Source organism: Andrographis paniculata, unplaced genomic scaffold (assembly GCF_009805555.1).
Source record: "Andrographis paniculata isolate CXL003 unplaced genomic scaffold, ASM980555v1 Contig18END, whole genome shotgun sequence".
Taxonomy (NCBI): Eukaryota; Viridiplantae; Streptophyta; class Magnoliopsida; order Lamiales; family Acanthaceae; genus Andrographis; species Andrographis paniculata.
The window spans coordinates 1,369,381-1,394,221 of record NW_026137468.1 but is presented as its reverse complement, the minus strand read 5'-3'; the positions used below and the strand labels follow the sequence as shown (position 1 = coordinate 1,394,221).

At 27.1% G+C, this 24,841-nt stretch overlaps 2 protein-coding genes across 2 annotated transcripts; both read left to right on the top strand.

Moving 5' to 3' along the window:
- The first annotated feature begins 6,421 nt into the window (after positions 1–6,421).
- On the top strand, positions 6,422–7,856 carry LOC127239301 (uncharacterized). Its single transcript, XM_051257391.1, has 3 exons — positions 6,422–6,737; positions 7,325–7,410; positions 7,553–7,856. Exons 1-3 carry the CDS (start codon positions 6,422–6,424, stop codon positions 7,838–7,840), a joined length of 690 nt encoding a protein of 229 aa, XP_051113348.1. The 3' UTR covers positions 7,841–7,856.
- Positions 7,857–20,992: 13,136 nt separating this feature from the next.
- On the top strand, positions 20,993–24,715 carry LOC127241255 (hexosyltransferase GAUT11-like). Its single transcript, XM_051260184.1, has 2 exons — positions 20,993–21,659; positions 22,820–24,715. Exons 1-2 carry the CDS (start codon positions 21,504–21,506, stop codon positions 24,272–24,274), a joined length of 1,611 nt encoding a protein of 536 aa, XP_051116141.1. The 5' UTR covers positions 20,993–21,503; the 3' UTR covers positions 24,275–24,715.
- The last annotated feature ends 126 nt before the right edge of the window (positions 24,716–24,841 follow it).

Below are 24,841 nucleotides of genomic sequence, written 5' to 3'. Positions count from 1 at the left end.
CAGCTGCGTACGTTGTAGTTGTTCTGTTTAATTTAGGGTGTGTTGTATGGGGATTTGGATTTTGAGTTGGGATTTGAATAGTACAAATTTTAAATTTGAATATTTGTGTGATGCGATATCAATAGGTGTTAATGTGATATTTCGAATGTAAAATTAATTTTTAGTATAATATAAAAAATAAAAGATGTTTGATTTGATGTTTTTTGGAGGAAAAAAATGGGATGAATGTGACATTATTAATACCTTTTCATCATTTTTTTCACAATAATTACATAAATCAGGACATTTTGATATTTTAGAAATACTTTTAGACTCATTATTAATATAATACTATTATTCTCTAATTCTCGTGTCAATTCCAAATATTTTTATTATTTTGGAATTGAGAGAGTATGATATTTTGTGAAATAAAAAAATTTGATATAGTATGTGTTGTATGGAAGTTTTTCATTTATTTATTAATTTACAATAATATGAATGGAATGAAATTTGAATGAATTTACAAAATATATTGAGCCTAGATATATTTTAAAATTTGAAATGAAAATAGATATATAATATTGTGGTTTTTAACTCAGAGTAAATTCGAATACATAAATAGAGCGTTAATAATTACGGCTTTTTTATATTGATTTTTCTTTAAATAAAAAAATTATTATATAATTTTCACAATTTATTGTAAAATTACATATTTTTTTTTTATAAAATATTATTGATTATTTAAATTAAAATTAAAACATGCCTTTATAAAACTCGAAAAGCCATTAAAATAAAGTCAAAGTCAAGGTCAAACATCGTATCCTTTGCTTTGATCCAATCGCTAATTAAGGTCTTACTATGCTATGATACGCTAAATATTCTGAATTTATTATTAGTATTCGATATGGAATATATGTTTGTTTGTTGTTTCTCATTAGATTTTTAATTATTTTTTATTAAAAAAAATATTAAATTGAATACTTTTTATATTATAAAAAGATAAGTTTATATTAACATTTTTTAAACTCATCTCTCAAAATAAAATTCAAAATGACTTATTACTATATATATTGATGATATTATTTAATATATGTATAAAATATAATTCCAAATAAATAGTAGATAAACGGAAATAAAATAAATATTTGTATCATATATATATATATATATATTTAAATTTACTGAATAATTATATTGAATTGTAAAATATTATTTATAAAAATTTAAAAATAAATACATTTATAATGAATTACTCCCTTCTTCCATTCCAAACACCATGCAATATTTCTTTTTTGATATGTTAAAATACTCTGCAATATTTTTAAAATAAGAAATAATTAATTGTGTTTAATCTTTACATAATCCAAATAAAAAAATAAAATATATATTTCCGTCTCTATCACATCACCTAATTTCTAAATTATCCTACTTGATATTATCCACTTAAAAATTCGTGCCAAAAACAAATATTGCATATTGTTTAAAGCGGAAGGAGTACCATTTAAAAAAAATAAATAAATAAAAAATTAGGTGGTAATAAGAATAGTGTTGTGGATGAGGAATATGCGAATATTCTAGAAATGATTAATGCATGTTCCTATCTGAGCACGTGCAGGTTGTACCTGGACGGGTTGTAGGGACGGATGCATACTCGTCACATGACAACTATTATAAGTTACATGTATTAACATGATACGTATCGTATATGCGGAATACTGACGTGGTTCACAATGATTTCACTTTAAATTAAAATTAATTTTTTATAAATATATACATATATTTATAAAAAATGAAATTAAAAATACTATTAAACAAAAATTCAAATTCATTATTCATTTCAAATCAGTTTCAAATTATAGTGAAATAAATAAACAGATTTTGTTTGTGCATATATATATATATATCTAAATTTATTATTAATATTTTTTCAAAAATATAATCAAATATATATATTGTTTAACAAAAACATCACATTACATATAAATTTTATTATTATTATTACTATTTGCTTAAATCTCAAAAATTTTAATTTTTCAAATTTTTTTCTTTTTTATCTAAACAGTGAGATTTAACATATGTGTTGCATATAAATACGTGCATTTCATTTTTATCACGTGTTGATTAAATCTAATAAAAATAAAGCCTTTATTTTATTGAGAATTATTTTATATATATATATATCACACAATGTATTCTATTAAATATATATAGGTAAATATATTTCATTTTTAGGTTTAAAAATATTTGGGAAATTTACATTTTAAGTGCTATTGCTGTTGCAGTTCTCGGTGCCGGCCCTACACGCGCGTATTTTGCTCGTGATTTTTGCCCATATATAATTTTTAAAAAATAATAGAAAAATTACGATAGGTTAATTAATTAATTAATTAATTAATAGAGAGGTTTTAATAAAGATTTGATCGAATCTTCGACATTGACTTTAAGAGTAGCATGATTTTTATTAATTATATTCTTCGTATCAATGTCGCTTTCTAAAAGATTATTGTTAAATTTTTTTGAATAAATTATGTATGCATTGGTTCTATTTTAAGTTAGATATATAAAATTATCTTATATAAAATTCAATGCACAAATTATAGTTCTGTTTTTTTTTTTTTTTCTCTTTATTTATTTATTTTATTTTATTTTTTATAACCATAGCAGTTTTATATAAAAATACATGATTTTATATTACGAAATATTATATTCAAACAATTTTTTTTAATTTTTTATAAGATTCTAAATTAATATTATGAAAATATTCACATAAAATGTATTTGTTCACTTTTATTTACAGAACTTTGGGCCTTTGTCAGTTTTGTTTATACATACAATTGGGAAGTTTTTAAGGCCCAGAAAGATTAATGTATGCACAATTATATTTTTATTTGTTTATGTCCTATTCAAATATGTGGGAAGAAAATTGGGAAACTGTATATACATTTATATATATATATATATATTTTATAATATTTATAAAAAATGGTATAATCTAAAAAACAATGTGACCAAACTCTTTGTAATTAGCCTAATTAAAAATATTTTAATATTAGCTTAGGGACTATTTTTATGTAATATAAAATATTTGTATAAAATGAATGAAAATGACAATAAATATATATATATATATATATATTTGAGTGGTATGGACAAAAATAACAAAATATATAAATTTGAGTGAAATAAAGATAATTAAAAGATATTCTATTTGTCTGTAGAATTTAATTTATTATCACTTTTTCCTTTAGTCTCATTAGTTAAATTTATTCTCATTACTTACTATTCGTTTGGATATTGTTTTTCTAACTTTTGTAGATTTCAATTTTTCAAAAATCAATTAGTTATTTTATGCGATGTTTTGTGAAAATAAATAAGTATTTGACATAGAATTTTTTATTTTTAAAAAATATATATATATTAGTATTAATAAATAATGTCAAAACTGATCTTCGTCGAGCCTTTCAATTTATTCACACACTAACGCGCTACACAATAGAATCATGAGATTATTATAGAAGAAAAGCAAGAAGGGCCGGCAAGAGAATCTTGTTCAATTGACGATGTATATAAGGTATGTGGTATAACTAAAAAAAACATTTTAAAAAACTTGTTCAATTATCGACGATATATAAAGTATGTTGTATGTGTTAGAATATGTGGAAAAAATTATAAAATTGTATTCTACGAAAATAATAATACAAAAATATACATACTAGTGAGCTCAGGGCAAAACTAAAGTAAATAATAGAAAATAGATATTGATATCTAACAATATGATTTAAAAATAAATTTTTTTTTGTTCAATTGGAGATGAATAAAGTCGAGTTGCACAATGCAATGTAATTACCGATGCGAATAGAACACACACGCCTCGCCGGACCGGGCGCATTATTGGTGATGCATGTCCCGAATTTCTTATGATCGATCTAATTAAACACGACCATGTATGTACCAAGTGAATTAATTAGGTAGCTAGCTAGCTACGTATGAAAGCATGCCCTCCCAAATTGGACCTCATCATTTATATTTACACTATAAATTCATTTCATTTTAATTAATTTTATTTGTAACACCAAACCGATATCGAATTCAGACAAAAAATTCTTTATCGTGCCCATGACTATTTGCATCTTTACCCAACAACCTGGTTGGTTGCTCAATGTTGACAATATAATATATATATATATATAGGAAGTTCAATACAATTCTGTTTATATATATATTTAAAATTTTGGGTAAACTGTTTTTTTAAGTCCGTAATTGGACCCCTTTATCATTTTATTCCTGTAAGTGGAGCATGTCGTAAACTAGTCCTATAAGTGAAAATTTTTTGCTGTTTTAGTCCTCCGGCGCCAGAGACGCCCGCATGGCTCGCCGGAAGTGACGTATCCGCCAGGTCAGCGACACCTGGCGGACACGTGGATTTATTTTTTTTTTTAATTTTTTTTTAATTTTTTTAATTTTTTTAATTGGACCAAATACAAAAAATAAAAAAAATACAAATAAAATTTAAAATAAATTAAAAATAATTTTTTAAAAAAATTTAAAAAATGAAAAAAAAAATAAAAAATCCACGGACACGTCACCTCCGGTGAGCCACGCAGGCATCTCCGGCGCCGGAGGACTAAAACAGCAAAAAATTTTCACTTATGGGACTAGTTTGCGACAGGCTCCACTTACAGGACTAAAATGATAAAGGGTCCAGTTACGGGACTAAAAAAACAGTTTACTCTAAAAAATTTTAATACTATTTATTAATAGTATTTTTTCTTTAAAAAAATTATATAAAATACTTATCAGATGTTTTGAGAGAGAAAAAATATATTTGATGTGATATTTTTTAAAAAAATAAATAGTATCGAATGAGTGAAAGTTGGTTGTGTAATCAAAGCCCCAAATCATACTTGGCTACCAATTAATTAGTACCATATGGAATAATCATGGGTTCAATTTTTTCCAATTTTTGTTGTCGATTATTGTGTGTGATTGTGATGGCGTTGAAATTTATTGAGTAGAGTTGAAAATTATTGAGGAAAATTCAATCTATTTGACATGGATCAATGCGTACATAATCACAAAATATTCTTCTCATTTTTCAAAAATTATTATTCTATCCGCCCCCTATAAAAGTGTCCATGTTAGTGTAGACTGAGAAATTTAAAAAAAATATCGTTAGTAAATAATTACAAAATATATTAGTAAAAATAATTATTTTATTACTGTTTTTTCCTATCCGGTCTATTACTAGTTAGTTTTTTTTTTTTTACTATACAAATATTACGACATTCCATACACATATATATATATATATATTTTTGATAAAATATAGTAATATTCAACTACTATTTAAATACAAATCCAATTGTCAAACGAAACAAATCCATTTAGTGCAACATGCATACGTCCCTACAGACTCGTCGACACGTACGAGAAATTACACCTAACAAACTACAATAATATATATAAGTTTTGTGTTGTTACAAGGTCGCTTTCGATAAAAGCTTGAGTCGAGTTTTGTCTTCGAATCTGAAAGCTGGAGGAGATATCGAATTAGGTGGTTGGTATCCAGTAATTTGAATAGCATTAATGAAGGTATACTAACTTATAGCTGTTTTTGTAGTATTTTAAATAGTTTAGAATGTTTTGAATTTTAAATTCCATAAATAACAAAATTGGTTGCAAATAAAAGTATATATATATATATCTTAGATGCCATGCTTTTGAAAAATAATTTACATTATTAATAAAGATTATACTACACAAAAAAATTGCAAGATAAATGTTTTTGAAGTAAAATAAATATCATTCGAGTCATTTTCCGCGATTACAAGATCCTTAAATTAATCATATAAAGCAACGTACGTAGATGGGCATGTATTTTTAAGATTTTAGTTTGAAGGTATCTCATGTAATATAAATAAGTATTTCTTCATAGCATTTTGAATTGATTTTTTTTTTTTTTTTTTTTTTTGTACTCCCTCCGTCTCAAAACTAAGTATTCATTTGTTTTTTCACGTAGTTTTAGAAATATTAGCATTATATTGAGATATAGTAGGAATAAAGTAGAAATGACTAAAATAACCTTATTAGTATGTGTGAAATAAAAGTAAAGACATTTGTGTAATATATTGTAAGTTGTAAGGATATTTGTAATGTTAGGTAGATAGTACAGTTATTAAAAAATGAAATGGATACTTTGTTATGGGACAAACTAAAATGGAAAAATGGATACTTTGTTATGAGACGGAGGGAGTATAATATACTAAACAATTTTTTTTTTTTTTATGAATAGTGTGAAATCAAAATTAAATTTAAGGAACAAGATGTAGCCTCCCCCTACCCCAAATTCAACCAATACATACATCCATACACACACATATACATTATATATATATATACACACACATACATACACAAGTGTGTGTAAGGATAGAAGCCAAGAATGGCAGGGTTGTGTGCAAGCCATTCTGCTGTTCGTGTTCGTGTCCGTGTTCATTCTCGGGCTCGTGTCCGGTCGCCTTTCCATCCGTGCAATGTCAAGGCTGCAACAGGTTCCAAATTGGTCGAAGAGAAATCCGAACTTTCAAAGAACTTTTTCTTCACAAATAGCTTAACCGCGGAGGCTGAAGAATCCGGGAACACCGTGATGGTAGTGGTGGATTCTACCTCCGAGTCTAAAGGATCTCTCGAGTGGGCGCTTTCCCACGCCGTACAAACCCCCCGGGACACCATTCTTCTTTTTCATGTCGCCAAACAAGGTATCGATGTGTTTAGATTTAGAAAGGATCATAAGGTCTATTTACTTGCGTTTTGAATTTAATATTTTTTGAGATGAAAACAGTTACTTAATTGACATTTCGTATGAAAAAATATAGTATTTTATTGGTTAATTGAAGTAGGTAAGAGTTTTTGACATTTTTGCCCTTTGACTTAGTAATTATATGTGTAATAGTATGTTTGTAATTTAAGTAAAAATTAAGAGTATTTTGGTATTAGTGTATGATTATTTTTTTTTAAAATAAAAAAATACTTTGAAGTGGGATAAACAAAAATAATAAAAATTATAACTTGAATTGAGACGGAGAGAGTATATATTTTTAATATAATATTTTTAAAAATAAGATCAGTATATTAAATAGTACAAAAGTACAAGTAAACATTGGGATACCTTGAAATCGACATAGGTAAGTAGGTAAAGAATACTCAAAGTGAGCATCTTTTCATTTGAGTAATTTTGAAAAAGATCGGCTTATGTTATTAAAAAATATATTTAAATATTTGTGAGGTTATTCTATGTAGAGATTTGTCGCTTTTCTAATTCATACTCAAAATTTTCCATTTTTAGATGGGAAAAGTAGGGTGGAAATAAGGCAAAAGGCGTACGACATTCTTCGATCCACAAAAAACACATGCCAATTGAAAAGACCAGAGGTTAGCATAGTTCACAACGCTAAGTTGCAAAATTTTAATGTTTCATCACACGACAATAGCGAGTTCATATGCTACATTTTATCGCTAAATCTCATATATATATATATATATATTAATTTATATTTTATCCACCGCGGAATAGGTGAGAGTTGAGATGGCCTACCGAGAAGGAAAGGAAAAGGGAGCAACCATAGTCGAAGAGGCAAACCGGTTAGGCGTGTCATTGCTAGTCTTGGGACACCGTAAACAATCATTCTTAAGGCTTGTCCAAACAATTTGGACAAACAAAAAATCTCGGATCAACCGGGTTGTTGATCATTGCATTCAAAATGCTAAATGCATGACAATTGCAGTTAGGCGAAAGAACTCGAAATATGGAGGGTACTTAATCACCACAAAACGACACAAGAATTTTTGGCTTTTAGCCTAGCAATCTCCGCGCGCGCGCGCACACACATACATACATATATATATATATATATGTATGATTAGGTTATGGTTGTAGAGTAGTTTCATGTGTAAGATGATCATCTCAATTGTATAAAACACCATGGAAGAAGTGTGAACAATTTCATTTGTAGTTGCTACAATTTTTTGGGGCCCTTTGAGTGATGAACTTTGAAGAAACGACAAAGATAATGAATTGGTTTAGGCATCGAGAGCCCATTTTAAAATCGTGATAAAAATGCATACTAAAAAGACGATAATTTGGTGATTCAGTTCAATTAAATTGGTCAATGTTTGGAGGTGAAAAAGACAAATATTTTTACTAATATTTTCGAATGTTATTATAGAAAAGAATGCAACAAATATATAGAGATCTTAGATTAAAAAAAAATCTAGTAGTCAATAGCCCAGAAACAACAGGTTTGTTAGTTTATGGGATTTTACGAAAATTTACTATTTATCAAATTTTTTTTCCAAAAATTATCATATCAAACACATATTTTTTTATTTTTTATATTATATTAAAAATTAATTTTACATCCAAAACATCACATCGTATAACTATTACAATTCAAATTTTTTACTATTCAATTTCTAACTCAAAATCAAAACCCTCAAATAAATAATGTTTAGTAAGGGGTCGCCTGATAGTGTGGGTCACGGATTTAAACCGTCAATGCCTTCGAATCTTATCTCGAACAAAAGTGATATAATTTCAGTATTTGACATAATTAAAATTAAAGTAAATAAATATTAAAATTTGAAGGGCATTAGAAAAAATTTGAATTATTTATATAAAAAAAAAACACTACATAATAATTTCATATAATATTTACGTTCACTTATGAAGTAAATATTTTTTTTATATACAAAATTTAATAAATATTGTATTTTAATGATAGTTGGTGATAATTATGTAAAAACTATTTTTCCTTGATATATAAAATTAATGTAAGAATATTGATGTAAATAAGTATAAACGTCAGGGTATTTGTAATGTATAGTAGATTTATACATTCTAAAAAAAATGAAATATATATTTTGTATTTGAACAACTAAAAATGACACAATATATACTTATCAAATAAATAGGAAAAAAAATGTATTTTTTTATTATATTAAAAACAATTCTTATATTTATAAGTTAGGTAAATGGTTACATACTTTTTAATTTTATTGAAAACAATAATTATATTTATGAATTAGGTAAATGGGTACGTATTTTTGAATTTTATTGAGAAACAATTCTTATATTTATGAATTAGGAAAATATGTACGTATTTTTTAATTTTATTGAAAACAATACTAATATTTATAAATTAGGTATGTGTATGTATTTTTGAATTTTATTGAAAACACTTCTTACAACTCTATCATCTTTTAACAAATGGAGTATCATAAATATATATCACATATACCTTATTTTATTCTAAATGATTTTATATTAATAATAAATTAATACCCCTTCCGTCCCACTTACAGTGTTCACATTGCCATTTTGGTTCGTCTCACATCTCATGTTATTTTTGTTTTTTTTTTAAAAATTATTACACACTCTAATCTCATTTTAAAATTTCTAATTTCTAATTTTTTTAAATTTTAATTAGACTAAATATTTATCTTAATTTTAATATATAATTATTTATTTTATATGATAATTTTTTCTACTAATATATTTTTCAATTATTTACTAATTATACTTATCTTTAATTCTCGTGTCTACAGTAATTGTGGACATGATAAATGGGACGGAGGAAGTATAACTTTTTTATTTTTTTATTTTTTTATTTTTTATGTAAACTTTGATTTTTAAGATTCGTATTAATTATATTTATATTAATAAATTTATAAGATTAAATTAAATTGATTATTTTTATTAAATATATTAAAGTAATAATTTCTTTTCATATTATCAACCACATGATTTATTACATACTATTTATAATAAAAAAAAATTATCCAAAATAAATCTCCTTACTAAGATTTCTTCCAAAACTTATCTAAACAGTGCTTATTATTTATGGATTAGGTAAATCTACAAAGTAAGCATCCATCGTCTAAGTCCCCAACAATTAATAGTAAGGGTCTGTTTGTTCGGGGATTGGATTAGATTTTCACTATTCATCTTATTTTTTTCCCCAAAAAAAAATATCAAATCAAACACCTATTTTTCATTTTTTATATTATACTAAAAATCAATTTTACATTTAAAACATCACATCAACGCCTATTTATATCACATCATACAACTATTTAAATTCAAAATTTTTACTATTCAAATCTCAACTCAAAATTCAAACCCCAAGCAAACACACCCTTAACTTTATTTCCATATATTCCATACCTTCACTTATCATACCAACTATATATACACATAGTTTTTGCAATATAAATATATATATATATACTATATATATTCTTTGATTTTATAATTCATTTTTGTGAAGTCGATGGAGAGAAAGGCTTATGCACTTATTGTCTTAGCGTTTCTCGTCTTCATGAGTTAGTCTCATTTATCTCATCAAAAAAATAAAAAATAAAAAATAAAAAATAAATCGTTATCATTATTGTGAAATTACTTTATAGAAGTAATTTTAGCTCATAAAATATTATGCTTTTTTGACAATATTATCTGTGCCATATTTTTAACCGATGCCAATAAAAGGGCACAAAAGTAACTTTTTTAATGCAAATTTTGTATATAATAAACGACAATAATTAATTAAACATGTGTTGCAAAATTTTCATCTGAGTTACTACTTTAATTTTGTACCTTCTTTAATTTGTTCTATAAGGAATGAATCGAATCGACATTTAATCACTTTAATTTTGTACCTTCTTTAATTTGTTCTATAAGGAATGAATCGAATCGACATTTAATCACGAATATTATTCGTGTTTGCTAATGCAGGCGAATAATATATATTTGAATTACAACAGTAAATTCTAGTCCCAACAAAATAATTTTTCTAATAATAAAATTTATTAAATGTATGGTCACAATATCATTGTATTGGATTGAGATTTAAATAGTAAAAGAATTTGAATTAAAATCGTTGTATGAATTGATATAAAAAAAAATATTGATGTGATATTTTGAGTATAAAATCAATTTTCAGTATAATACAAAAAAATAAAATACTAGTATTTGATTTGATATTTTTTGAAAATAAAATTTGTATTAATAGTGAAAATCTTTCAAAATTCTTCAAACAAACACACCACTAAACGAATTATGCATAGCAGGTAAAAGACCAAAAGAAAACTTATAATGTGACGGTGACAAACTCACCCCTCGTACCACTGTATATTATATACAATATAACCATCTATCCATTTTTTCTATCTTTAGTCTGTCCCATAACAAAATATCTATTTTCCTTTTTAGTAACTGTACTATATACCTAACATTATAAATATCTTTTTAATTTATAATATATTACACAAATATTATTACATTTCTATCATACAATACTAATAAGGTTAGTTTAGTTTTTTTACCTTTATTTTTAATTCATTCAAATATAATATTAATATTTTTAAAATTCCGTGCAAAAGTAAATGGATGGATAGATACGAGGGGGAGAGAATATAATATATTATGTACAATGTATTTAATATATATATTATATTATAATTGTAATATTGTGTATTTTGTATATAATTATAATGTATTATATACAATATATTGTAATATACAATATAGTGCATAATGTACAATATATTATTATATATATATATATATTGATCCCAAAAAATTCTTAAATTTTACTATTTGGATTTACGATTTTGGAAAAAAAATACTATATTTGTCCATTGCCAATCTACCAATTTATTTTTTGTATATTAATATTTGAATATTAATTATTATATTATAATATAGTACAAATGAAGTCTTATAATACTAATATAATGACATTTTGTTAAAAAAAAATAAATTATATAAATATAAAAATATTTTTAATGTTAAAAACAATACAGCAAAATACAAATAATCGCTATTAAACCGCTAATGCAACCAAAAACAACCCTGTTCCTGATTTTCAATAGGCTTCGGACGAGATCAAAATTAAGGCGTGAAAGTATCATATTGTAATTTTTTTACTTGAAAAAATAAAACATAAATAATTAAATAAAATATTAGATGAAATGTTCTTCTTCTTTTCTTTTTGATGTATGTATGTATGTCTTCTTGTTTTCTTTTTCTTTTCCACTTCATGATAAATATTTTTTATACAGCATTTTTATGAAATTTATAAATAATAATAATAATAATAATAATAATAATAATAATAAAGCAACATCCATCAATAATTAATTTTTCTTCTTCTTCTTGCTTTATTATCAATTTTTTATTTGTGTACTTCATTAAAAAAAACTATTACTAAACAGTAACACATAACAACAATAGTAATCTCAAATTAAAATCTCAATTTACTATAAAAATACACTATTCACTATTACAAAATATTACATCAAAAATATTATTTAAACTACAAACAAACAAATCATATTTTTATATTTTAAGGTGAAATAATTATTGAATGTAGTGATTTAAATTGAAAATTAATATCAAACATAATGTTTTTAAGTGAAATTAATACATAAAAAAAACAAATCAAAATGCAAATGTTTTCCAACATCAATTGTTCATAACAAGACGAACATTATTGAGAAAGCGAATAAATCAAGGAAAAAATACAAATCGATCCACGATTAATAGCAAGGAAGAGGATCGTATTTACAAAGGCACATTGTATTTGAAAACTCGGTATAACACTGGGTGTTGTAGACAGTCTTGTCCGAATGCTCCCTCATGCATCTATCCCTACACGCAAACAACGCGTCCGGGCCACAATCATTTGTCGGATAAAATACACCGCAAACATCCTTATCGCTGAGTCCCAATCCGTGGTCAACTGCATTAGTGATAAATTTTTATTAATTAGCTAATTATACCAAAAAAAAAAAAAATGTAAGAATATATATATATATATATAGGCCATGAATATGATACCGATCAGATCACATCATTTTTTATACATAATACAACGAATGTAGTATTATAAATTATCATATGTTGAGTTATATATAACATGTACTGTATTATAAATATATTGCAATATATAAAAAAAAATGACATTTACCTTCATGACATATGTTGATCCGGTGAAATCAGGACCAGATCAACATGAGATCTGTACCTATATATATATATATATTGCATATATTCTATTTCAAAATTTTAGTTTGTCGATACAAAAAAAATATGGATCTTTATTGTAAAATGTTAAGAATTTAAAGAAATTAATTTGTATTTGTTAAATAAGCTTAAGATTGAAAAATTACTTAAAAATAAGAATAAGATCATCTGAGACGGACTAATTAAAAATAAAAATAAATCATCTGTGATGAACAGAGAAAATATCATAAAAATAAAAATACAATCGATATAACTAACCAACGAAGAGGAAAATGAGCAAGAGCAAAATTGCGGAGCCCTTTTTCTCCATCTAATTTATCAATTACTGATTATTTTTTTAAGAAAAAGATAAATTGATGTTTCAAAAATTGGGGGCTATAATATATATATATACACACTATCATATACCTATATATGTTTAATTAATAACTATCATTTTTAGTATCATATTTATTATTTAATTTGAAACTATAGGTAAGTTTTAATTGTTACTTTCTCCGTCCCAGCTACCATGTTCACGTTGCCGTTTATGTCCGTCCCACGTACATGTCATTTTCTTTTTTTTTGGAAAATGATTACACACTTTAATCTCATTTTAAATTTTTTAATTTTTTTTTAATTTTAATTAAACTAATTAGTTATCTTAATCTTAATTTATAATTATTTATATTATATGATAATTATTTTCACTAATACATTCTTAATTATCTACTAATTATATCACTCCTAAAATACCGTGTTTACGGTGTAACAGACACGGTATCTGGATGGAGGGAGTATTAAACATATATATATACAAGGTTAGTGCAATCAATTACTGTTGATAGTCATTAGTAATATATAGTTAGAGAAATTAATTATCATTATTACAAAAATTCATTTTAGGTATTTTTTGAAGTTAAAATGTTAACAGCCCTCCAATAAGAAATTTGAATTCCAAAACATAAATATATAATTATTGTATATTTCTAATTTAATATTTTTTTTAATAATTTTGGGAAGATATATATATTTCTATTATGGTATTGATTTTTATTTTTTTTTGTTTTTTTACTTTTATTTGGAATAAATCAAATATATTTGTGTATATATATATATATGTATATATATATATAAACCTTCAATAAATCACACCTACTTCATTTGAGAAATTCTTTAGGAAAAAATCATCATTGTGTTTTTGAAATAAAACAATACATATTATATAGAGCTTTTCAGGTTTTTTTTTTTTTTTTTTTCAATTTCTCATTTATCTAATATATATCTTTGATGTATTTTATAAATATTCTAGTATCAACTATTTACATTTTTTTAGTTAACAAAACAACTATAAAAAAATTATTTTTTATTTTTAATATTTATCATCATTAATTATTTATATTTTTTCTCAAATATTAAAAATAAACAGGCAAACAACTTACCTCAACTCTTTAAGGTTGTTTAGCAGAGGAAATTGACAACAAAGAAATAAAAATGGAAGTTGAGAAATAATTTTATTTTATTTTTATTTTTTTTAAAAAATTATCTTTTTTGTATTATTTAATTTTTATAATTTTTAAAATTATATTATTTTAATTTTACAAAAATCACATTAAATTTATTATTCAAGTATTTAATTTTTACAGTTTTTTTAAAAATTGTACTAAAATATAATCTTACAAAACATCGTATATAATTTATAATTTTTTTTAAAAAAAAAAATCACCAAAAATATTTCTTCATGAATTCTCACTTGTTAAGACTCTCTTTGTCTAATTAATCATTTATTTTTGTTCGATCCACTCAAATAGCTGTATTTTTTTTTTTTTTTTTTTACATTTGTCAACTAAATTCTCTATTTTACCAAATAAGAGAATTAATTCTCATTCTCTACTCAATTCATTTTATCTACAACTATATTATCTACTTTTATTTCTCTTCAATTTCGTACCATACGACTCCCTTATAAGAAGATGGGAAGATAAGACTCGTGTAATAATATATTAAATAATATAATTATTTTCTATTTTTTAATTAAAAATATTTATAATTATTTTATGTTTTAATTACTTTTGTTTATTTTCTAGTTCGGATCCGGATCCGGATGTTTATATATGTTGGGGTGCAAATCAAAATCTCACATTGGAAGATGCGAAGAAAATTTCACACTTTATAAGTCTCACATAAGCTTTACTAGTATACGGTTTTTTTAGAGGAAGTCCAAAAACAAAACTGTATGGACTCAGTCGAAAGCAGACAATATCATACTTGGTGTTGAGTTGACTCACTCTCAACAATGGTATCAGAGCCCGGTTAGATGGTGAAGTGGACTGGGTGACATAGGAAACCCTCGTGACCTGCGAAGCAGACAGTTGTGATAGGGAAAACCGTTGGAGGATTGTTGAAGTGCAACTCAAAGTGGATAATGTTATATATCGTGCTGAGTTAGCTCTGTTTCAATAATATATATATGTATATATTATTTATCAGTATATTTATATAACTATATACTCGGTATATAATATTAGATAATTTAATTTATATCTTTGGCATCATAATATTATCGTTTATTAGATAAATTTTTATACTTAAATTAAAAACATTTTTAATTAAATTTAAACGGTGAATTTTTACAAATATTGATAGATATTATGCATACGCCTGAACTTAATATGTATAAGGATATTAGACTCAAAATCAAAGTCGAACCAATTTCCAATTATGGAACTATAATGAAACGTCGGATCCAAATCTAAAACTTTAGGATCCAAACTTCAGCACATCAACCATCCCGCTCAAACATAAATACAAATTTAAAAAACATCTAAATCGAAATACTTTGTAAATATATTTATTGAAGCCATCCTACAATTTTTTAACTCCAAGCTTTGATAATATAGTTTTATATCGATTGTTACATCACGGAAGCTCGAGTACAATATATATGAGATGTTCTAACAATGATAAGCACAATTGCAAGTAACATTATGTCCCATAGTTAGACAATAGCTATTAACGAGAGACGCTGAATATCTTTTTTTGCACTCCGGCACACACACCTTCACTCCAGATTTAGAGTCGCACTTCGCCGGCCACGAGTAAAAGCATATTCCTTTAGTAGGATCATCATCTTTGCCTACATAAAAATAAAAAAAATAAAAAATAAAAAAAGGATTAAATGTTGTACACATCCAATATATTGATTTTTAACAAAGATTTCGAGGGTTTCTTTTTTTAATTTTTCGGGATTAATTTTCACAATAATTGTACAATTGCGAAAATTGACATGTTAGAGAATGCGAGTCTCACCTGATGAGACACGATCTGCTGTTTGAGCTGATGTTAGAACGGATAGAAGTACCATCACATAAATCGATTTTGTGAAAATATCCATTTTAATTAATAGTTTATCTAGTGAAGAAAAAAAAGGCTTAGGGTTTGTATAAAATGTGTCTTTGATGTGAGGTCATTTATATGAGAAGAATTGTGTAATAAGATTTCAAGATTGTTGTTGTTTAAAATGGTTTAAAATATTTTGTTTATTATTTAGTTAGATTTGATAGGTTTAAATTTCACACTTTGTAATTTATAATAACAAATATTATATGTATATTGTTTAAAACATGATATGTAATACTTTCTTCGTCCGTAAAATTATATAGATTTGGTAGAACACAGAACTTAAAAATTATTGATATTTTAATATTAAAGTAGAATAGATAAAAAGTCAAATATAGTATTATATAAAATTTATTAAAGAATCAGAAAATATTATTTTTGTAACAAGATTTTTTCGTTTCTAAATCTATTATTTCCGTTACTAAAATCTATTACGTTAGCTACGTAAATTTTAGAAATAGAATTCCGTTACAAATATACTAATTTTTTTTTTTTTTTTTGCAGTGAATTGAAAAAAAAAAAAAAAAAAAAAAAAAAAAAAGAAAAAGTGGTGAGATAAATAGGGGGAAAAAATAGTAAAACAATTGTTATTATTAATTGAAGTAATAGTAATAAAATGATAGGCTAATAGTGAAATGATTTTATTACCATAATTTTTCAATTTTTTTATTCGAGCTTTAATTTTTCTTTTTTTAGAAATATTATATTTAACACAATTTATTTTATTTTATTTTATTGTTCAAAATATTACACTATTATTTCACCTAAAAAATATTTAAAGCATACACATTCACACTTTTTTTTTAGATCAGTAATACGTGAATGAAATGAGATTATTGAAATGTAACAACATATTACAAAAACTTTTCTCATCATATCCAAAATATTCGGTTTATAATTGGATGCATTATTGTAATTAAGTATATTGTTCCCAGATAGCATTTCCACGTTGCCGTTTCTGTCTGTCCCACGTACCATGTCACTTTCCTTTTTTGGAAAATGATTACACATTTTAATCTCATTTTAAATTTTTTAAATTTTTTTTTTTAATTTTAATTAAACTAATTAGTTATCTTAATCTTAATTATAATTATTTATATTATAGGATAATTATTTTCACTAATACATTATTAATTATCTACTAATTACACTCCTCCTAAAATACCGTGTCTACAGTGTAGCAGACACGATATCTGGGATGGAGGGAGTAATATTTTATGTTGCTGGAATTAATTATGAATTAAAATATTTGTAATATTATGAACTCCTTCAGCCTCATAATAGATGACTTATTTGCTCTGTGTACGAATATTTCAGTGCTAGAGATTAGTAAATTAATAATAATAAGTTATGATGCTCTTTTCGTCCCATTGAAAGGTTACTATTTTTAGTTGTGTTCGTCCCAAAACGAGGTTATCATTTCCTAATTTAGTAACTGTACTACCTACTTAACATAATAAATATTATTTCAATTTACAATATATTACACAAATGTCATTATTTTTATATTGCATCATACTAATAGGGGTATTTTTGTCTTTTTCACTACAATCTAATATAATATTAATATTCAAAAATCTATGTGCAAAAAGCAAATGTCACCCTTCCAATGGAACGAATGGAGAATTTTGTTTATTACTTTTTATTTTATAAATGATGTTGATATTTTTAAAATATGAATTGACATATGGTTAAAAAGATTTTAAAATATATGTTTAAATATTTTAAATATAATATCTTAACAGAATATACATTCTTTGTCCTGATCCAAACTAATAGCAGTAGATTAAAAAATAATAATATTTCATTGGTCAGTGAAAATGTGTAAGAGATTTTAACATTTTCTCCATTTGACTTTGTATATTATTGAATATTATCTCACATTAGCAAACACGTGGGAACTCCTCTATTATATAAGGATGAAGGTCACTCCACCTGTCACTGTTGATTTTAGGTTGAAAGTCTGGATCCCTTCTTAACATATATTAATTTATTGTATTTTTAATGATATATTTTTAATTTACTTAAAAAGTAAAAATATTTTGGTATTAGTATATTATAATACTCCAGAGGATGAGCCGATATCAGCTCATCCAACAATACGCATATTTCTTTATAACATTCAAATTGAAATACTTTGTAAAAATAATTATTGAAGCCATCCTAAAATTTCAAAACATCAAGCTTTATTACAATGATAAGAACAATTGCAAGTGACATTATTTCCCATAGTTAAACAATAGCTATTAAGGAGAGCCGCCGAATATCTTTTTTTGCACCCCGCCACACACACCTTCACTCCAAGTTTGTTGCAATTTGCCGGCCATGAGTAAAAGCATAGTCCTTTAGTCGGATCATAATCGTCGGCTACATAAAAATAAAAATAAAAATCGAAAAAGGATTAAATAGTATACAAATATCCAATATATTGATTTTAATCTTTGTTTAAATAAAATATTTCAAGGGCTTCTTCTAAATCAACCTATGAAAATTTATTGGGATTAATTTTCGCAATAATTGTATAAGTGCGAAAATTGACATGTAAGAGAATGCGAGTCTTACTAGGTATAACACGATCTACTGTTTGAGCTGATGTTAGAACGAATAAAAGAACCATCACATAAATCGATCTCGTCAAAGTATCCATTTTAATTGATATTTTCTCTAGTGAAAAGAAAAAATAAAAAGCTTAAGGTTTGTATAAATTATGTCTTCATTTGAGGTCTTTTATACGAGAAGAGTTGTGTAATAATGTTTTAGGATTATTGTAATAAAAAAAAGTTCATATATTATTATACTTTTGTTTTAAAAATATTTTAAGGTTACAGGCTCTGTGCCTCTTTCAATTACCGTTTCACCTAAAAAATTATTAAAATGATGCATACGTATTTTTTCTTTTATGGTGTACAATTTGCAATCGCTATTTTTTAAATGCACAGTAAAATATAATCAAACTTAATAGTCTAAAAACTAGATCAACAAGACAAGTCACATTATTTGAGATGGTGACATGTGAATGCAATGAAATTATTGAAATATAACAATATATTACACATACTTTTCTTTATCATACCCAAAATATTTGAATTATATTGTGGATGTAATATTGTAATTAAATAGTATAATGCAGTTTTTTTATAAATATTGTGTTGCTAGAATGAATAATTATTTAATATAGTTGTAATATATTTTGTGTTGTTAGAATATGTAAAATATATATGTTCGGAATTGTGTCGAAAAAAAAAAAAAGTAGGCAAACAAACCTAATAATTATTTTAAAATGCCTTGTCACGACAAATTTATTTAATTTATATAATTCTTATCCCAAATCGAAATTAATATTATTTAATAGGTACATTTTTTTAATAAAAATATATTATTTAGTCATATAAAATATCATTTAAAAACCGAAATTCAAATAAATATTACTCTCTCCGTTCTAATTAAATGGGGCCCATAGTGGTAGCGTCCGAAAATAAAAAAAGATCAGCTAGATTGATTTTTTTCAATAGATTAAAAAAATATATATACTTTCTCCGTTTCAACTCAAAGTATTTTTTTTTTCCTATTCTTTTAATCTCATTTTAAAGTATCTATTTCTTATGTTAGTAAAGTAATATGCATTAATACCAAAATATTCTTTAACTTTTACTTAAATTATAATTATACCATTATATATACAATTATTTTTTATATATAACAAAACACCTCTCATAACCATCCTTAATATACTACAAAACTCTAAAGAAAAATATAATATAATGATTTATCAATAATTAGAATGGAATAAAGAGAGTAATATCTTATCAATAAATAGAATGTGTAAAAATATTTTACCAAATTTGTCATTTTTATTAGATGTATAATATAATGATTATGTGTAATAATATGTGATTTATATGAAAAAAAATAAAAATATATTAATATTAATACAGAAATTTTTTTATTATAATAGAAAATGTATATATTTGAAACAAGAGAGAAAAATATTTATAAAAATATAAAATAATTGATTCCAATCAATCTCACAAAGTAATGACACTGTTATGCCTTATCAATATATTTATATATAATTAGAATTTGTGTCTATATCTCAAAATTTAAGCATTAAAATAATAAAATAAAATTAAATTTTAAATTAGCATATTAAAAATGAAAATTAAAATAAATACTCACTCCGTCCCAAAAGATTTATCTTGTTTTTTTATTTTCTCTACTTTTTCATACTATCCCTAGTTATTACACTAACATACTTTTTAAAATGCATTTTAGTCGTTTATATTTTACTTTATACCCACTTTCAATTAAATACTATTATTTCTTAATTCCGTATCAACTCTCAAATAAGAGACTTCTTTTGGAGAGGGAGTATATTCTTACGGCCAGTCACACTGTATCATTGCAATTTTTGTTGCAATAAATACCCAATCTTAAATAAATAACACCTAACCCTAATAATAACAATAATTATTATTTAAATTATTATTTGTTATTAATTTAATTATTTAATTATGATTCCATTGTTCGTTTTTTTTTTTTTTTTTTTTAATTCCAGTCCAGGTGAGGTTTTCATCTCCTCATTAGATTCGCCCAAATTTGGGTCTCTTCCCACTGAACCAATCCAGAAATCTTATCCTGGAATTCTCCTTCTGCTCGCTCACTGCGATTCATTGCTGGAATTCACGCGTTCCTCAGTTTGGCGGAGCTTTTTCGCGTTGAAGAATTTCGTGTTGATCCCAAATTCCCGCTAATTTAGGCGTGTTTCACCAATCGCCACTTGATTGCGGAGGCTGCTGATGTGTTGTGTGGATTGTTGTATTTGTAATCTGTGTTGCTGAAGGAGTATTAATTCAGGCGACCTACTGTTTGTGTGTGTTTGAATCGATATATTCGCCATCATGTGTATTGCATTTTGAGATTCTGATTTTGGGGAGGAAATTATCGAGCGGTTTTACAAGATATTTTGGATTTGGGGGGTGGTGAAGGATTGGTCGGATTAGATCTAATTGATGGTGGTATTTTATTATTGATTCGTATATAAAATTGTGGAAGAGTCCGGCGAAAGATGCGGCGGCGGGCGTCCGACTATCGGCGCCCGGTTCGAAGGAAGCTGCCGTGTTGGATCTGGGCGCTTCTGGTGTTGTTCTTCGTTGTAGGTATTGTTTTGTTTCTTGTCCAGCATAACCAGGACGAGGAGGATCATGTGGAGCAGCCTGTTTTGGTATGACCTTGTCTTCATTTTTTACTTTATCATTATTATATTTTTCTTGTTGATTTTTGTTTGTGTTTGTTCATCTGATGCTGTTCTGCAATTGCCACTTTGAGTTGAGTGTATGCTTTTATCGATTTGATGGATTAGAATTAGAATGTTCACTCTTTTGTAGACTCATTGTAAGGATCGGATGTTTAGAGTTTGTAGTTTGGAAACTTAAGAGTATGTTTATAGATTTCTGAACTTCCTTTGTTGCTTCGTTAATCATTATGTTCAATGGATGTTATGTAATTTTGGTCTAAGTTGAATAGATTAGTTTACGAATTTGATCAATTGGGATGTTAACTTGTTCGGAGATTGTGGTTTGTGTTTCTTTTTCATAACTTGGTTAGCTTTTGGTCTACTAGAGTCTTAGAGAATTTAATTTTATCTAACAGATGTTTAAATTTAATATTTTCAAGATCAATATCGAATTTGATAATTATGCCCGGCATCTTTCATGCACAATCAACTTCAACTAGAATCAAGTATGGCTTGCTAAGTCGATATTATTCTTATTGAATTTTGCAATGCTACAAATGACTGAGGAAATGAGACAACCTTTATGGTGTGTTTGTTATAAGTTAGGGTTAAAGATGGATCCTTAAGTATTGATTTGAGGTGTGGTCATATGCTAGTAGTTCACGGATATCGTATAGTTTTTTTAGTTTTCATTGTGCTGATTCTTGTCGTCGTGCAAAATGTTGGGAGTTAGAAGATTTTCTTGCATCTGCAGACTGAGTATTTGAAAGAACTAAATCAGAATTCCTGTAGAAAAAGCATACTTAAATTCATTTGTAGAAACCCGAGGGCTTGATCTTATTCTTGGGCGATGATATGCTTACAAAAGGAAAGATTGAAGGTCAAAGTGGGTAGAACTGATGATGAAGATTGAAATTCATCGATGATGGAAATGTAAATATGAAAGGGAGATGCAAATCTTGTGAGATACAAATTCTTAGTTTCCTTGTGCTGCATCATTCTATTGTTCGATTAAATGCTTTAGTAGTTTAGAAAGTTCATTGTCTTTGTCGACGATTTCTTGTCATCTGATGGATTGTTCGTCTATTTCATCTTATTGCACATTCTCAAATGCTTTCTGTTGTATTCTACGTATCTATAATTTTCAGGATAGGAATTCCAGAAGCGACTGGGTTAACGAGAGGCGTAATTTAACAGAGGAAATGTTGAGCGCAAGATCATACACTCGACAATTGGCCGAGCAAATGATCCTCGCCAAAGCATATGTTATCATCGCCAAAGAACACAACAGTCTCCATCTTGCCTGGGAGCTTAGTTCGAAAATAAGAAGCTGCCAAAACCTGCTTTCGAAGGCTGCCATGAGAGCCGAGCCGGTAACTCTAGAAGAAGCAGAGCCCATCATCAAAAGCTTATCGACCCTCATTTTCAAGGCCCGGGATGCTCACTACGACATCGCAACCACAATGATGACGATGAAAAACTTCATACAATCTCTGGAAGAACGCCGGAACGCTGCGACGGTTCAGAGCACGGTGTTTGGACAATTAGCTGCCGAATCAGTGCCCAAGAACATCGAGTGCATCAACATCAAGCTCACGACCGATTGGCTTCTAAACAAGTCGTTGCTGGAATTAGCAGAAGATCGGAAGAACTCCCCTCGACTGGTGGACAACAATCTCTACCATTTCTGCATATTTTCGGACAATGTATTGGCTGCATCGGTCGTCATCAACTCCACCGTCTCTAATGCCGAACATCCGAAGCAGCTCGTGTTCCACATCGTGACGAACGGTTTAAAGTTCGGGGTGATGCAGGCGTGGTTCCTCAGAAACAACTTCCGAGGTGCGACGATCGAGGTCCAAAACATCGAAGACTTCACTTGGCTGAACGCGTCGTATTCTCCCATCGTGAAGCAACAAAGCGATCCCGAATCGAGGAAATACTTCTTCGAAGGTACTTTGCAGGATGGTAATCTCGACCCTATGTTCCGGCACCCGAAGTACGTCTCGTCGTTAAACCACCTCCGGTTTTACATCCCGGAGATCTACCCCCAGCTGGAGAAAGTCGTGTTCCTCGACGATGACGTCGTCGTCCAGAAGGATCTAACGCCGCTCTTTTCGCTCGACCTCCACGGTAACGTCAATGGGGCGGTCGAAACTTGCCTCGAGGCCTTCCACCGGTACTACAAATACCTCAACTTCTCCAACCCGATCATCAGCACGAAATTCGATCCGCAGGCATGCGGGTGGGCGTTCGGGATGAACGTATTCGATCTAATCGCCTGGAGAAAGGCGAACGTGACGGCGAGATATCATTATTGGCAGGAACAAAATGCCGACAGGTTGCTATGGAAGCTCGGCACTCTCCCTGCCGGGCTTCTAGCCTTCTACGGATTGACCGAGCCACTCGACCGGAGATGGCATGTATTGGGACTGGGCTATGACCTGAATATCGACAGCCGGTTGATCGAAACGGCGGCCGTGATTCACTTCAACGGGAACATGAAGCCGTGGCTGAAGCTGAACATCGGCAGATACAGGCCGTTGTGGGAGCAGTATCTTAACCAGACTCACCATCACCTACGGTACTGCGTGACTAGTTGATTCTATGGTACGAACTACTTTCGACGCATTCGAATTCGATTTTTTTTCTCTTTTGAATCTTCTACATTTTCTTGAATATATGTTTGCATTAGCATAGAGCTTAGGGTAGAAAACTATTTTTGAGATGAAGAGGATAATTTGAATACCCACTTTTCCATAGATGTCTGTTTTTTGTTTTCTCCTTAACACAATAGCAAGAGCAAGAAATGATCATCTTGTATTATCTCTTATACAAATTGCTGTAGTGAGATTCCTCATTATTTTTGGGAGATGAAGAAATTCTTTCTTAGCTTCTCCAAATTGTGTGCAATTATGCAATACTCCTAATGCCTAAGAGACTCATTTGCATTATAGATGTGCTTTTAGAAGTTTTGAATTTGAGTATGAAGTTTAGGAATAGTGGAAATTTGAATTGAAATACTCAGCCATTCCGCTCTATTAAGAAATAATAGTATTTTATTGGTCAGCTGAAATGTAAGAAGTTTTGATACTTTTGTCCTTTGATTTTATGTATAAAGGTAAGTATATTTGTAATTTAAGTAAAAATTAATGATATTTTGATATTAG